The 17,403-nt window shown below is 38.6% G+C and overlaps 1 protein-coding gene across 2 annotated transcripts in view; it reads left to right on the top strand.

The window, feature by feature from the left end:
- Positions 1-13,235, top strand: part of LOC145997327 (fatty acid hydroxylase domain-containing protein 2) — a 106,997-nt gene extending 93,762 nt beyond the window's left edge. For both annotated transcript variants that reach the window (XM_083134245.1, XM_083134244.1), the window contains exons 5-7: positions 2,260-2,441; positions 6,794-7,066; positions 10,789-13,235. In XM_083134245.1, coding sequence (XP_082990371.1) covers positions 2,260-2,441; positions 6,794-7,066; positions 10,789-10,948 — 615 coding nt within the window. In that variant the 3' untranslated portion in view covers positions 10,949-13,235. The remainder of the gene's footprint in view (positions 1-2,259; positions 2,442-6,793; positions 7,067-10,788) is intronic.
- The last annotated feature ends 4,168 nt before the right edge of the window (positions 13,236-17,403 follow it).

The raw sequence follows: 17,403 nt of genomic DNA, 5'->3' as shown, positions 1-17,403 counted from the left end.
CTCATCTTTGCGATTAGCTAAAAGTGGCAGAAAAACGAAGTAAAATAAACCAAATCAATCAATCAATGGATAGAAAACTTTGATCTTAGTGGAATGTTCTATCATAGTAGTCAGGTTGACCAGCACACTGCACAACTGGAATAGACCAACCAGTTTCTACTTGTATACGGTTATGTTAACACTCCTGCCATATTAAGGGAAAGAGGGACAATTTCCCCTAGGCCATTCTCTCTGAGGCAGCTGGGAGCACTGTTGCCAACTTAGCTCTTTTGGGGCCTTTTGCACGTGTCGTGATTTTATTATATTGGCTGCACCGTCCACCCTCTCTTACCTCCCCAGCTACTTTTGTATAGTGCCTTGGCTGAGGTGACAATATTGTTATCTGGTAATCCCTTATTCGATTCGTACAACCATTGGTGGATTATAGAGATGGGTGATGCCGTCAGATCTAGATGGTGAAAACTAAGAATAGATTGTCACCACTTTAAAGTTACCAGTAATAGCAGTGCCCCCACCCCCTTGACAACTAAAATTACCATGGGAGGCATTTTATCCAGCCTTCGTAAATCTAGCTCCGTGAAAGTCAACTTTAGCTCAATTTAAGGTGAAATTTAGCTCATTTATGCACACTAGCTTTGGTAACACTGCCATACTTAGCAAGGAGAAATGCATTACGCGTATGGGAGAATTATTTTGTTCATTTTCTTGGGGATATCAAACTTCCGATAGCAAAACTTATGATCGGGTAGAGGATCCATTGAAGATGATGTTTGAGCTAGAAAGAGTTGAAACTCCCATTTGTTTAGCCGTAAATTTATATTATATTATATTTTTCAAACATGGTATCTAGCTTAATACCTTCATTGTATGACTTGTGCTTCATTACAACAAATGCCTCAACATGGTTGGTGGCTATGTGGAAAGTGTGGACATTAGAATGCTCTAGTAAGAGGATTTTGCTTGAGTTCCAAATAATTTGCATGGACGATGGTGGATAGTGCACGGAATTGAGAGCTGCTTTGCTCGAGTGAATAATGCTTGAAGAGGCAAAACTAGAGTATACGCTTGAAGCTTAGTAATACATGTATAAGCATAATTTGTCTGTGATAGTGAGCCTTCAAATAAGTATCGTCAGGTGAAAGATGCAATGAAATAGAAACTTAAGTGAACATAATCATCATCTCTATGTTACAATGTAGTTTAGACTATCTTACCAAAACACAGTGATATATGATAATGAAATGGATGATTGTGGGCTGAAACTACTAAGGTGAATATTTTGCATGTATGTGTCTACGATTTTTGTCACATTAAAATTATATTGCATTGTATTCACTTGAGAGACTCGAACGATTACAAGCTAGCGAAGGTGATGAATTACTCTAATTGACACACACATCTTTTGTATGAGGGTAGATCAAATGAAAACAGAACCGTGGATATATTGGGTTATATTTATGTATGTGTGTGTGGCGGCAATCCTGTGTAGAGGAAGAGCGGGAGGTAAGGAAGGAAACCCCTACTGCATAATGGACTTGCCCTAAATAGTCACGCTTGAGCACATGATATGCGTAGGCGGTCGGGCAGCAATCAAGACCAAATGGCCCTACGTGTTGTCGCTGCATGACAATGCACAGCCACATATGTCAGCTGTTACAAAGAACACGTTGGCGACGTTTGGGTGGACAACACCCACCATATAGCCCTGATCTATCACCAAGCGACTTCCATATCTTTGGTCCATTGAAAAAGGCATTGAAGGTTCGGCGCTTCCACTCGGACAATGTTCGCAACTGGTTTAAATCTCAGCCAGAGGAGTTCTACGAGCAGGGTATTCACCGCTTGGTGAAACAGTGAGACAAGTGCTTGTGTAACTTTGGAGATTACGTTTGAAATAAACCTTGTTGATTTCATTCTGTGGCCTCTTGTTCCGTTTTCATTTGATCCACCCTAATACATCTTCACATTTCTTTGTCTAACTTGTTATTAATTTTACAAATCAAGAGAGTTTACTCGAGAGTTTTTTTTTTTTTGGACACTAGCAAAATCTTTTTCATTTTTATTTGAAAATTTAGAGAAAGTATTCATTGTGCATTGCAACTCAGGGCCGATAAAGTGAACTAAAAATAGTACATATGTGAAAATATGTCAGCATTTAGATATTGATGTTTGAAACAGTCCAGTTATAATGGCATATTTTTCAAATTATATTTCATATTTTCTAATAGCTCTACTTATTATAATTAAAATTTCCTGCAGGTCATAATGTCTGTATTCTTCAACCAAATCATCGTGGGCTTCCCAATCGCATACATCAGCTACTACCTGATGTGCTGGAGAGGGTTCCCGGCCCTGAGGGAGCTCCCGACTTTCCACTGGGTGCTCTTCGAGATGGCCGTGCTCATCCTCATGGAGGAAGTTGGCTTTTACTACTCACACAGGTGAGAATTCAGTTATTGAGTTGTAATGCATTCGTTGGTGGAAACAACAATTGGTGTGTGTAAGGAACAAAGAAAATATAAGGTGTGTACTGACATTTAGTCAAGAAGGTTTGTATCATAGTGCAAAATTCTATGTAGAAATTGCAGCAAAAAATGCAGGCTCGACCAGGACTTGAACTCGGGTCTCTGGCATACTGTGCCATTGCTCCACCAACTGAGCTACCAAGCCTCTCTGGCTTTGCCAGGTTTTTTTCTTGTGCTGTTTTACCTCTGTAGGATTGTCTCTGTTGGTGTTACTGTGGACTTTCCCGATGGCGTAGTGATAACATTGTCACCTTTGAAATGAAGGGGTCCTGTGTTCGATACCTGGTGGAGGCACATAGTGGTTTGGATCCCACTTTAAACTGTAGGTCCAGTCCCGATTAGCCTTACTGTGCTTAAAGTGGACTTAAAAACACCAAATCAATCAATCAATCAATCAATCAAAGTCTGTGTTACTGCAATGGGACCTGTTAAGCCTTTGAAACACTTTTGACGTTACCTGGTTTCTCCTAGCATAGAGATGTAAATTACATTCAGATTTGGCACACACAGGACATGTACAGTCATGGACACTTCTGGGTTGTAGCAATTTCATTTAAAGTGAATGGGACCATTACAATCCAGAAATGTCCGTGACTGTACTATGTAGAAATTTCAGTGCAAAAGTAGTTTTCGGGTCCTGGTCGAGCCTACATTTTTAGCTTAAATTTCTACATAATACATGGATGTTTGTGACTGCCTGTTCATCAATTTCATCATCACTCGTCCCCATCTTCACAAATTAGCCAAAATTGTCACAAAAAGTGCCAAAATAAAGTGCTCGTGAAATTGTCTTATCGTGTTATCAATTATTAGTGCCTATAATAGCCTCGGTGGTTAACCTTTTGCTGCCCAAGCGTCTCGATCGAGATACCCAAAAGTAACCCTCACGGAACCAAGCGTCTCGATCGAGATGCTGTGTCAAGGTCGTAGTTTTTACGTTATAACTTTTCTATTTTTGACTAGAATTTCGATCTTATTTTTTTATATTGTTTCTAACACATGTATTTAACAGAAATGGTTTTTTGCATTTTTTTTGTCTTCATGAAAATGGAGAGGGAAAGGCGGGAAAAGGGACTTCTCTTTTGAATCTCTTTTCAAGGTCAATTTTTTGCCAACACAGGAAGACAATTTTTTAAAATAATTTTTGGAGGCTTTCTCCCTCCCCCCTCCATATATACACCAAATTTGCATAAATTTTACATTTTGTGCATTTTGACATTTCTTTTCGGGGCGGGGGGGGGGGGGAAACACCATTTTTTTAAGAAAAGTATTTTTGAGGGGATTTCCCCCCTTTCCCCCTCCATATATATGCCGAATGTGCATAAATTATATATCGTCTGAATCTGTGATTCATTCTGCGTACAACGGTATATCTTTCATATCTCTAGGGCATTTAGTTTCTGAGCTATAGTCATTTCAAGGTACCGCTGCATTTTGAAGCTTGAATCAGTGGCGTGCCGACAATTCCTTTTGGGGGTACAACTCAAGTTACATTGGTCATATGACAATGATGCAAATATTTTTCTGTTTCTTACATGCCAGCGATAATTTCTATGTGCATTTTCAACTTTTCATATCCTTTTTCGGGGGGCGGGGGGGGGGGGGGCGAGACCCCATTTTTAAAAAAGTATTTTCAGGCTATTTCCCCCCCCCTTTCCCCCTCCATATATACGCCGAATGTGCATAAATTATATATCGTCTAAATCTGTGATTCATTCTGCGTACAACAGTATATCTTTCATATCTCTAGGGCATTTAGTTTCTGAGCTATAGTCATTTCAAGGTACCGCTGCATTTTGAAGCTTGAATCACTGGCATCCCGACCATTCCTTTTGGGGGTACAACTCAAGTTACATTGGTCATACGACAATGATGCAAATATTTTTCTGTTTCTTACATGCCAGCGATAATTTCTATGTGCATTTTGAACTTTTCATATCCTTTTTTTCAGGGGGCGGGGGGCGAAACCTCATTTTTTAAAAAAAAAGTATTTTCAGGGGATTTCCCCCCTTTCCCTCTCCATATATACGCCGACTGTGTATAAATTATATATCGTCTAAATCTGTGATTCATTCTGCGTACAACGGTATATCTTTCATATCTCCAGGGCATTTAGTTTCTGAGCTATAGTCATTTCAAGGTACCGCTGCATTTTGAAGCTTGAATCAGTGGCGTGCCGACAATTCCTTTTGGGGGTGTAACTCAAGTTACATTGGTCATATGATAATAATGCAAATATTTTTGTGTTCCTTACATGTCAGCGATCATTTCCATGTGCATGTCGACACTGTCATGTACTTTTTGCTTGAGGGGAGGAGGGGGGGAACAAAATTTTTTCCCCCGAAATTTTGGAATTTTGAGACTTAGCCCCCTCTTTCCCCGCCACATATACGCCGAATTTGCAAAAATTTCATATAGTCTGGATCTTTGGTTCATTCCGCGTACAGTGGTATATCACTCATCTCTCTAGGGCAATTAGCTTCCGATCTACATTCATTTAATTGAAACTCTGCATTTTGCTCCAAATCGGCTTGGGCAACCGAGGCTTACTTCTGAAAAAAGGCCTTGGGCGGCAAAAGGTTAAATTACAGGCACAAAATTGTTTCAAACATGAGGTGATGTGTTTTGTTGCTTCGTGTTAAGGTTTTCCCACTTGAAAGTGGAATCCGAACCACTGTGCAACGTGCCTCCATCAGAAATTGAACCCAGAACCTCTTGAATACAATGCGACAGCATTACCACCATCCCATTGGGTAGAAGACAGCCACCAGGAAATAGTGCAAAGAGAATCCTTTTTAGTTCAGCCAGGTTTTAATGTGCAGCATGTCCACGTGTAAACTGCTCTTGGTCCAACATGTTATCTTGATCATGTTAGCGATCTCTTGACAGTCCCTGTACCAATAGAAAACTAGAAAATTTCATCTTTTAGACAACAAGGGGTGAATGAAAAGCCGAAGAAGCAGTGCTTGCTTGCATGCTGTTGTCGATATGTCTTAAAAAAGAAAGTCCATTTTACACAGTTTTCATGTTAGTGGTTAGTGTGACATTCTTGTGTATCTTATCCATAGTGTGACTTCTCCATAACCTGTAGTTTGACAATAGATAGTAACAATGCCACATGGTTCCTAATAGAAAGTCAACAATCTGCAAGCGCCTCTACAGCAACAGCTTAGACCAGACACAGCATTTTAGGCAGTGCTTGAAGTGGAAATTCCTAGCTGTGGGGTTGCTTAGTAGAGTTTGGGTATATATATTCTTATGCACTGGTTTTAGCATGAAAAATACACCAACTTTAACATGGATGCAGAAACAGGGGATCTAAGGAAGTGCAGAAGTGAAAACAGGATTCCTCAGACAAGCATATTCAAGTCAGGTAACAAAGATGTACACATATAGTAAATATTTAGATTTGATGATTGTTGGTTTGTTTTTGCTGTGTTGTCACCAGCGTTGTTAAGCCTCGTAATTTGAGATCACAAATTCGATCCCTGATGGAGGCACGTTGCACAGTGGTTCAGATCCCACTTAAACTGTACATATACTCCTGATTAGCCTATCAGCATATAGTAGACTTGAAAAATAAACCCTATTTAAGGCATGTGTCATCGTTTTGAAACAACATGGTGCTAAATTAATATTACCAGAATAAAGTACTTACTTATTTGCAAAACATGATTGTTCAAAATTCTATTAATTTCAGTGATCATTCCCACCAACTGAACTATCAGTTTTGTGAACAAGTAAGTACTTTATGTTGATGTAAAGCTTTCGTAAACCCGTGTCAAATACATCTGTAACCTGCTTCTTGGTGCCCTAATATTATTGGTGTTAAGTCCACTTTATGCACAGTAAGGCTAATCGGGACTGGACATACATTGTAAAGTGGGATGTGAACCACGATGTGGCTCCACGAGGAGTCGAACCTGGGACCCCTTGGTTTCAAAGCAGTGATGCTATCACTGAGCCATCGGGGGCCTAATATGATAAATGCCTTAATAATAATAATGGTGACACTTTCGATGTAAGATTTATGGCCACAATAAATTTATCACAAATTTGTACGCTCTTTTTGTAGAGCCCTAACAGAACTTGATCTGTATTGCCTATCAAGTATTCGAAAGAAATAAAAGTGAGTTGATAGATCATGGCTTACATAAGTTGAATCTAACGCTGCTTTGGTCAAGCATGAATGCAGTCTTAAAACAGTTTTTATAATAGTAATAGAACAAACAACACTATTTTAACAAATAATACTTCTTTACTTTCAGACTTCTGCACAACCGCGCTCTGTACAAGTTTATTCACAAGCAGCATCATGAATGGACTGCCCCTATTGCCGTGACCGCCATCTACTGCCACCCCATCGAACACATCTTCTCAAATCTGTTCCCTCCGTTCCTCGGCGTGTTCCTCATGGGCTCGCACGTGGCAACGTCATGGCTCTGGTTCTCGTTGGCGATCCTGTCGACGCTCAACGCACATTCAGGATATCATCTTCCGTTCTTCCCTTCTCCAGAGGCTCACGACTTCCACCACTTGAAGTAAGTACTGCCATGCGATTCAACACTATTTTTTCTACACTTGTTTTTACGTAATAAGCTAATACAGGGTGGCAACAAAAAATTCAAGCATAATTCCAGGTTTTTGAGGCTAATTTTCCAAAACTTACAATGTAAAGATTTAATATTTATCCTTGGAACAAATAAGCATTAATATTTTACACTAAATTTTTATGACCAATATATTCGTAAGGACATGTTTTGTTAGTGTATTTTCATCAGACAACAACAAAAAAAAAAAAAATGGTGGGGGGTATGATTACTATTCACTCTTCCTTTAATCTAATGAGCGATTTATTGTTTCTTGGCTGTCTCGAATTGTCTTGGCTTGGCTGTGGTGAATTACAATTGCCTTTTCTAATGTTAAGGCTGGCCTCCGGGGCAGAGTGGTTAGCACATATCAGCCTGGGCATAGGTGTTCTTTGAGAGTCTCTTTGTCAGTTTCATCACTCAATGTTATTTTTGCGATTAGCCAAAAGTGGCAGAAAAGCAAAGTAAAATAAACCAAATCAATCAATCAAACTTTAAAAGTGGTAACGGGCATTAACACCTACATTAGTTGACTATTATTTGTTGTTTTTAGATTACTTCGATGACAGGATTTTTTAATTTTGGATGTTGTAGTTGTAGAGAGAATGTCCTTTTGTAGAGATTCAAGAGGAAGCGTGCCCTTTATTAATACGCTAAAAGTAGATTCATCAGTCATCATTCACTGTTATGGACCTCCATGCTAAGATGTGGAAATTACCATAACTTATTCACATAGGTTAGTAAGATGTGTAAGGAACTGTTTGTAACTTACAGATTGATTTTGTTTTTAAGGCCACTTTATGCACAGAAAGGCTAATCGGCACTGGACCTACAGTTTAAAGTGGTATTCGAACCAATCTCACTGGGTATTGAACCCAGGGACACCTTTATTACGAAGCAACAGCTTCAACACTAGTATGGGTATATTGAGGGAGGGTTTAAACTTTCAGTTGCCCAAAAATATTACAATTTTACTTACATTATTATTGTTAATCAGCCTGAAGTTAGGCAGCAATGTACTGGGTGTTTCATAAATAATCAAGGGGTTACAAAAATTTACTGCAAGTAAAGTACTAAACTTACTTTAATGAAACCAATCCAGAATGAACGAGGAACTCAAGCTTTTTTTGTACACCTACAAATGTTCAATGTGTGCACCGTGGGTGACATGGCACACATCGACACGATTCTAGTTCTTGCCACACTCGCATCAACATAGGTCTGTCAATAGCGTCCATTGGTGAGATGAAACCCCACAAAAAGTCACACAGTGTAAGGTCCGGTGATCTTGGAGACCAAAACTCTGAGGGATGTGAACTCTCAGTTTTAACAAAACACACAAATTGTTTGCCTTCCTCCATCATTTTGGACTGGTTTCATTAACGTAAGTTCAATAGTTTACTTGCAATAAATGTTTGTAACACCTGGTATTTCTAACAACTACGAATGGATGTTGCCAGATATTTGTGTAGGAGGGTGAGGCTATTGATAAAACTTGAATAGTAGATATAACAACAATAACAACTATTGTAAACTATTAAAAATATACAAATTTTATTCCAATTTTTTATATTATTATTATAATATCTGGGGATTTCACTCTTCTACTTGGTACACCAGGTGAGTGAATATGTAACACAATTGTTAATTTTTTCTTATATTTCATAAAGTTAGTGCACTGAAATGCAGTTATTTTTTGTTATTAACTTTTAACATACCACATTTGAGAAAAAGCTTTAAAAGTTAGGGCAAAATTTAGTATTTTTATGTTGTGTGACCTCTGACATCAAACTCTCATTTTTGAGATTTTTAGGAAGTAATGAAATATTTATTCCTTGGATTAAATGGTTGCATATGAAAATATAAGTTAGTTCCTATATTTTACACTTAATTCTTTCGCTCTAATTTAGTTATTCTCATTGTATCTGAAGATATCTGTTTGGCGGTTACGCTGAGATATATAATTCATTCTAATAAGTTTGTTCCATTTTTCCTCACAGTTTTTGCTTGTAATCGATTTTACCACCTGTCTGGTGACTTCGTCAGGCATGTACTGTCTTTCCATGGATGGCATGGTTCTTTTTTTCTTCCTCTTGCATTTGTGGGTGGCGCTAATTGACTTGGGCATAGCACTTCCTTCTTTTGCCGTGCATTGGGATTTTGCTGCCGTCAGTTCCCGGACTCGTTATCTGCATCCGTAGGAAGGCTTTCGGACTTTTTTACAGCAGCATCTATCAAATGCAAAAACGGCCCAACCCAACACTGGACTTTCAAAGCATATCAAATTCCACAACCATAAAATCGAAAAAGTACATGTCAAATACGAAGCACACACTCTGATAGACACAAAAATCAAAGAAACACATGCCATCATGCAATACAACCATGAACTCAACATAGATAGTGGTCAGGCACACCACGCCTGGCGTCCCTTACTGCCGCAATTAACATCGGTGAACAGCAGACAACACATACAGACATACAAGCCGCAACAGCACACCTAGCAGCAATTTAGGAAGAAACAGCAGAAACGTGCCAAGCAACGACACAAAGAATTCCAACAAGGATGGTGGCTACCGAAATTAATAGAAAAGAAAATTACCTAAAACAGCTTCGTGGAAAACGTGAGTACCTGAATTGAAATGAACGTTGTCAATCTCCGGGGGGGGGGGGGTCAGCAGACCAGTTTGACCCCCTCCCAATGCCCATGCTTTCATGCATTAATTCCAACAATATTTGATAGACTAACTTACAATCCCAGGAATTTATGCATGAAAACAATTTACCATGCATACCTAACCCAATCACTCAACTCAAGATTCCATTACATTCCATTTTCAAAGTTTGAAATAAATTAAAAGACCTGTTTAGAGACAGAATGGGGGTGGGGGCTTCCCATTTTCTCTTTCACTTTCATCTCTTTTCCTCGAGGAAGAGGAAAGGAGGAAGAAAAGAAGGGGGGGTTGTTATCTCGTCTCTTTCTCTAGGGTGAGAGAGATTGTGTTATTTGTGGGTGTCTCTTCATCAAATCATCACTCATCATTGTGATTAGCCAAAACAGGCAGACAAGCAACATAAAATAATGTAAATCAATCATTCTCTCTTGTTTTCTCTTTTCCCCGTAGGAAAGAAGATATATATATATATATATATAGAAATTCTTCTTCCCTCTCCTCTCTTTAAATAAAGCAAGGAGAGATTGAGGAAAGAGAATACAGAGAAATGAGAGAGAGAGGAAACTCTCTCCTCTTCTCCCTCATCTCTTTCAATTTTTCCTCTCTATCTTCTTTATTTCCTCCCTCTCTAGTTCTTCACCCTAGAGAAAGAGAGGAGAGATTTCTCCCACTCTCTCTTCTCTCTAGCTTCACTCCTCATTGTCTCTATGGGGAAAGATGAGAGAGATGGAGAAAGATAGAAAGAAAAAGAGAGAGCTTTTTCTCGCTCTTTCCCGAATGGAAAAGAGGAGAGGGGGGAAAGGAGTGTGGAATGTGAGAGGAAAGTGAGTGAGGCACTCACCTGCGACCAACGATGTGACTCAAGCGAGCACAAATGATCCTTGCTTAAATGGGTGTTTCATACAAATGCTCCCTGTAAATCCTTTTCAATTTTCATTCAGGGACGTGGACTGCATTTCTTTAATTTCCCAACCCCTAGTAAGATTTCAATTATTCCAGGTTTAATCAATGCTTTGGAGTCCTCGGTCTGCTTGATCGCCTACACGGAACGGACACTATGTTCAGGAATACTCGAGCTTACACACGACACATCATGATGCTGAGTCTTGTTCCCGTGAGGGACCTCTTCCCAGACGAGCAGAAATGCAAGGGCAACTGAGGGTGGATGACAGCTATATAACACTGAATTCTAAAAATGGAAATTTATCATTGTTTTTTTATATATTAAAAGTACATTTACTTGCGGTTGCGACTCGCAAGTAATAAATAGTTGGTGTGTCATGTTGAATTTCTTAAGATAATCACAGCATGAATTTACGTCGTTTAGCAGGTCCTTGCATCATCATGTTACAGCTGTGATTTCTTCATGTTGTTATTTTCCTCTGTTTCTTTTTGAAGAATAATTAATGTTACAGCAGCTGTACTTTTTTTTTAATTGAATAAGGTTTGTGTAGAAAGACCGGAGGAAATATGTGGAGACTAGTCATTACAAATATCTACATTGGTTCAATCTGAAAAGGCATTGTTGCACAACAATATAAGGTAATCAGAACTGTTCTCTACATTATGTATAATGACGAAAACATTTGAAACAATATTTTTCATGAATGTAATTGATTCAGATGTGCAGAAATAAGTTGCAACTAAACGGTTTGCCAGTCTAATTTCATATGAATTGCATAAAATATGCAAAACATGTTCAGTACTTTATGAAATTAATTGCGTCATGCTATCATATACAATTACCTAAGAATTGTAACTCTTCCCGTAATTTCTTAATCCAGTTCATTTTACAACATGATGTCTCCATGGAATTTTATGGAGATGCATGTTACCTAGTGTGTCAGTCAGTGGCGAAGCTAAAGGGGGGTCAGGGTGGGCAATTCCCAATCTTTTAGAAAACATGAAACTAATAATATAATGTACTTATATTTGACATCATAGCATTTCACGCAAAAAAATGGACATTTGAATTTTCATGAATTGGTGCTGATAATTTCCTTCTAAGATTTGTGTGTTGATTTCTTATAATAATATATTTTTGATATGCAAATAATATTAATAATTTAGTTGGAAATCTTATTATTTACAGCAAAGTGTATAGTAGCATAGTCTGAAATCAGCTACGTCAATATTCACTTTGTCTTAACTTCAGCAAACTATTTCTTGTAAAAAAAGTCAATAAAAACATAATTGAATAATTTTCATACAAGAATTTTTGCATTCCCTGCAATTTTGACCCCTCCCCCTGGTCTCAGGCCTCCACTGACTGCCTCTGCATTGTAAGTGTGACATATTTTAACTGTACAATTTTTAATAAGAATACAAATATATATTATTTTACACTAACTGTACCAATAATACGTGTTTTAAACAAAATACAGGGTTGAAGATTGTTGACATTCTCAGTGGGTAAATTAGAAAAACCGAAGGACATTGACCATAAGTGTAATGTGTATTTAGCGTATCATATGGATGTTACCATGGCTCTTTAATTGTACACGTTTCATCTTAACTAGGACCACAAGTTACCTACATAGTGTTAGCAAATAGACATGTGTGTCGTACATATTTCCTAATAGAGAAAAGAGACAGTTCATCATTTGCTCCTAAGGATTTAACATTAATAAGCTAAGAGGAAAGAGATTGTGGTGCATTATACGGTTAAGTTTAGAAATACGCTTAATAATTTCATGCTTTATTGAAATATTATTAGCATTTTCTGTATATTTTTGTAGATGAAAGATTGTAGGTATTGTTAAGATTTAGTGTTTGTCTATTGAGTCTATGTAGACTAGTCTAGTCAGGCAGTCTTTCTCAACGTATAGTTTGTTAGCAAAAGCAACAGTGGTATATTTTGATTGCAATATTAGTCCTAAATTAAGTTAAAAATAGAGCTTATAAAGTGAAATTTTATCAGAAGTTATTTCTGAGTTAGGAATAAATATACAAAGAAAGTACAAGGTATTGTAAAGATATAGAAATCATGATATTAATTTTATATTGATAAATGTACTTCGTTTTATTTTTGCACTAAGCGTGTGTACAGCTAATATATTAGCTCAAGATGTGGACAAGTATTATATGCAAATTTTAAATTCTTGAGATAATAATGTTTCAACAATATATAGAGTGAACTTTTGTGTTATGTCAACATTTGTTATAATTTTCTCTTGTTGTATAGAAACTTGAAATAGGTACCCGAGATATCACACACAATAAACATTTGTGAACTGAAAGTGGAGATCACGCTATCAGTATATGTGGCAAAATAAAGAATAAATGGCCTCTACATGCTGTAGGCACAGGGTAAAACTTTACCATTTTGTTCTACTACCAGTTTCTGATTGTTATGGTTAGGTACATAAGGGAAATGGTAATGTAAATAATAACAACATGAGTGTTTAATGTAATGACATTAATAAAAAAATACATGCAAAACACAATTGACACTGTACTAAGACTTAACAATATGACCAAAAGGAATTAAGTAAAGCACGATATTGTTGTGTTATATTTTAGTATACAGCTTATCTTCGTGGAACTAGATTTTCTACTTCAACGGCTGAGAGCTGAACTAAGAACCAGACTGGAAATGCCTACTGGTCAACCACGAAAGACATGCATGCTAGTGGACAGATCCAAAAACTGTGCAAAGGGAAGTAGATAGAAACTATGCTGACAGTTTCAGATCAATATTTCATTTGTGTTTGGTATTGCTCACTTTTTAACTACTCTATGTGATCAAAAGTATCCGGACACACAGCGAAACGTGTGTTTATCATAGAGGGCGACACAGTACTGCCATCTACCGCGTGGAACACATAGTGAGCGAACTCAGTAGTCTGCAGACAGTGTGAGACAGCAGTATGGGATGGTCTGAGGAACTCACAGACTTTCAACGTGGTCAGTTGGTTGGGTGCCACTTGTGTAGGAAGTCTGTGTGTGAGATTTCCACCCTCTTAAACATCCCTCTGTCCACTGTTTCCGATGTTATAGAGAAGGGATGTGTACAACCCAAAAGCGTGCAGGCCAACCTCCCATGTTGACCTCCAGAGACCATCGAGTGTTGAAGAGGGTCGTACAGCATTATCGTCAATCATCCATCGCCACCATCACACAGGAATTCCGAACTGCATCAGGATCTACTCCAAGCACCATTACTGTTTGGCGCAAGGTGCGGCAACTTGGTTTCCATGGCCGAGCAGCTGCCCATAAGTCAAACATCACACAGACAAATCCAAAAAGGCCACCTCGTGTGGTGCAAGGAGCGTCGAAACTGGACCATAGAACAGTGAAAACCGTTGTGTGGAGTGATGAATCACAGTACACAATGTGGCGATCAGTTGGTAGGGTGTGGATGTGGTGTATGCCTGGTGAACAACATCTACCAGCCTGTATAGTGCCTACTGAAATTCGGAGGTGGCGGGGTTACAGTGTGGTCATGTTTCTCCTGGAGGGAAGCACCCTTGTTGCTTTACATGGCAATGTCACGGCACAAGCTTACGTTGACATTTTAACAGCTTTCATGCTGCCTACCGTCGAAGACCAGTTCGGGGATGACCATTGTGTCTTTCAACACGACGGAGCACCCGTCCATACTGCAGGGCTTGTGGGGGAGTGGTTTGACGACAACAACGTCCAACTAATGGACTGGCCTGCGCAGAGTCCATTCCTCAGGAAACCTTCCGGCACCTGATTGAAAGTGTGCCTGTGAGAGTGAACGCTGGCATCAAGGCTAAGGGTGGGCCCACACTGTATTGACTGTCAGTGTTCCCAATGGAGGGTTGCCCAAACTTGTACTTTATTTTCAGGTGGGTGTCTGGATACTTCTGATCACATAGAGTATGTTTGAAAGTTCCTGGTTCCCACAGCAACACACGAAACTCCTACCCTGCCTGCATTTAGGTGTGGTTGCATGGGGAGGGCAATAGGGGCAGGCATCCTTCCCAATTGTTAGTTGTTCTTTTTTTTTTTGGTATGTATTTATTATGTAGATGCAGTGGTCTAATTGGTAGGGTGTCTGACTGCATGCGGGGGACCTGGGTACAATTCCCAGGGTGGGCGATCTAAGGTCAGAATTTTTCTGGCCTTGTCCCTGCATAAAGTGGCTCTGTGGCTCACCCAGCCTCAAATCAATGGGTCCCTAGGGGGTAAAGGCAGCCAGTGCATGGTGCTGATCACATCACCTCCAAAATGGCAGATAAAAAATGTGAGGGGCCCTGCCACCGACATCCCCTAAATGTGCCTTCATGGCATGGTACTGTGGGGAACTTTACCAAATGTTCTGTCTGATCACCAAGTGTAACAGGCATGAGCATATTTTTTTAGTTTGATTTAAATCTACATTATTCTCATGATAGGCTAATCAGAATGGACCTACAGTTTCAATTAGGATCTGAACCACTGTGCAATATGTCTCAAAAGGGCATCTAACCCAAGACGCTTTGGGACAATATGTTTTTGTGTACTTTGTTTACTGACTTTATTCATATCTGATCAATTTACTGTGGCAATAGGAGAAATTATGTCAACCATCTGTTCCAGCCCTGGACCTTATTTTTTCAAAATAATAAGCTAATCTCTAAAACGTGGAAGTCAGCTTGCTTCCTATTTGCAGAACTATATTTGCTTACATAAAACTGTGCAAGTGTAGCTTAGAATTGATTCTCGATGAGGTGAGGTACCGGACTGAAATCCGCCCCTCGTAACTGCAACTTCTGGATCTGCCATCGTCTGCAGCCACAACTCCTATTTTGCCTGCTACTGGACTAGTCCAGTTAGGGCAGGCACTGTTGCATTGATGGTTGTTGCTAAATCAGGTGGAGTGTATTTGACTTTTAGCTATTGTGCTTGATGATGAGTTTCCATAGCACTAGATTATATGTGCTTGTCAATGAACATGGCTGTGAGCAACCACGAGGGCAGTAGGAGCTATTAGGCTTATCTGAGAGCAGGGACATCAACTTTTGGGTGAGCTCAAACACTTGAGTTGTAAGTTCACCAAAATAAACCCTCCTAAATCTTCCCTTTCACGTATCGTGCTATTAATGCACAAAAACAATGTATCCTTATATTTTTTAAAAAAAATCTGTTATTTATTGTTACCATTACGTAGTGACGTGAAATTTTCATTGTTGATGAAAGCAAAATAAAGTGTTTAAAATATATTTGGGTAGGTAAAGGAGGCAAGTTTTAGGTGTTTCGGAATCGCGAAATAACGCGAATTGTGCCATTTTTCAGAATAACACCCAATTTTGCACTTTAACACGAAAAACACTGTGAAGTATGCAGTATAAACTGCGGATAACACTTCTACAAAAAAGTACTACCTTCGATTTTTCGCCCATTTTGAGATTCTGATAGCTCAGAAGCTGTACTATAAGAATGAGAACGGCCTTGGTTGGGAAACGGTGAGAAGTGCCTGAAAAACGCATTATTATTTTGGCATATATTGACGTATTTATGAATAGAAAAATCTTGTTTTTCATTTCCTGGCAAATCGTCTCGAATGAATATTCATCGTTTTCCCCCCTGGCCCTTCATTTGTGAAAGTTTGATTCAAAAGAGATTGTTACGCTTCTTTTTTTGCAGTTTGTCACAGACAACTTTGACTTCGTCCTGAAATAGAATTCACTCGGAGGATCTTTGTAGGAACGGGAAAATTTTCAGGGAGAAGCACCTGTTGTGTTTTGGGGGTTGGGAGGGAGGGTGTGTATGTATGTGAGTGTACACAAAACAGTATTTTAAGGATGAAGAGGGATTTTTTTGAGCATTGTTAGGGAAATATGATTTGTATGATTGTGTTCAAAGTTTAGGTGTTATCACTCAATAAACATTTCATACTTAGTGGCTGATGAGATTAAATAGTTTTCCAAATGGAAGAAATTTGGTGATTTCTCGCAAAGGTAAGCCATATTTTTTTTGCCATTAAAACTAAAATTTGTCTCAATTTTCCACAACTAAAACAATGTGAAAATCTTAAGCATAGAAGGAACAGTAAAAATGTATATAAAAATACACCAATTTTAAATTAATAACACAGAATTTTGCCCTAAACCACACAAAAAACAACAACAAAAAAAAAAACACCGAATTGCAGTAAAATATAACATCGAAATTTAGGGAAAAATAAAACTTCACGTCCCTACCAATAAGCAATTCACCATGAATGATAACAAATATATAATAATAACACAACAAATTGTTGGGTGGGGAGTGCAACGGGGCTCCTGCCTGACTGCATGGACAGAGCTCTCAACTGTGGTCCAAGTAGTCACTGGGTTTGATCACCAGTGGGAGTTCCAAAATGTTGATGTGAACCAGCATTGTGAGGACAATTTGGAAGCTATTCGAAAATAAGACTTTTCTAGAAAGACAGAAAATTGTGCCAATGGGACCTGACTAGCTACCATTAGTTATCTAATAAAGAGCTGCTTGTCATGTCTTACCCCTCGAAGGGTTGTTTTGTGGAGAGTGTATCTTACCCATCTATTATGTTTTTGCTTGAAGCTATTAGAAATCTTGAGATAAATATTACTGAAATTTCAAGTATACTTAACAGCAATATAATTCGTAAGCTCACATAAAAAGAATTACACATTTTATAACAAA

Source organism: Lepisma saccharinum, chromosome 13 (genome assembly GCF_977018435.1).
Source record: "Lepisma saccharinum chromosome 13, izLepSacc3.1, whole genome shotgun sequence".
In the NCBI taxonomy this organism is placed as follows: Eukaryota; Metazoa; Arthropoda; class Insecta; order Zygentoma; family Lepismatidae; genus Lepisma; species Lepisma saccharinum.
The sequence above is the reverse complement of the archived record's forward strand: the minus strand, read 5'-3'. Positions and strand labels throughout refer to the sequence as shown.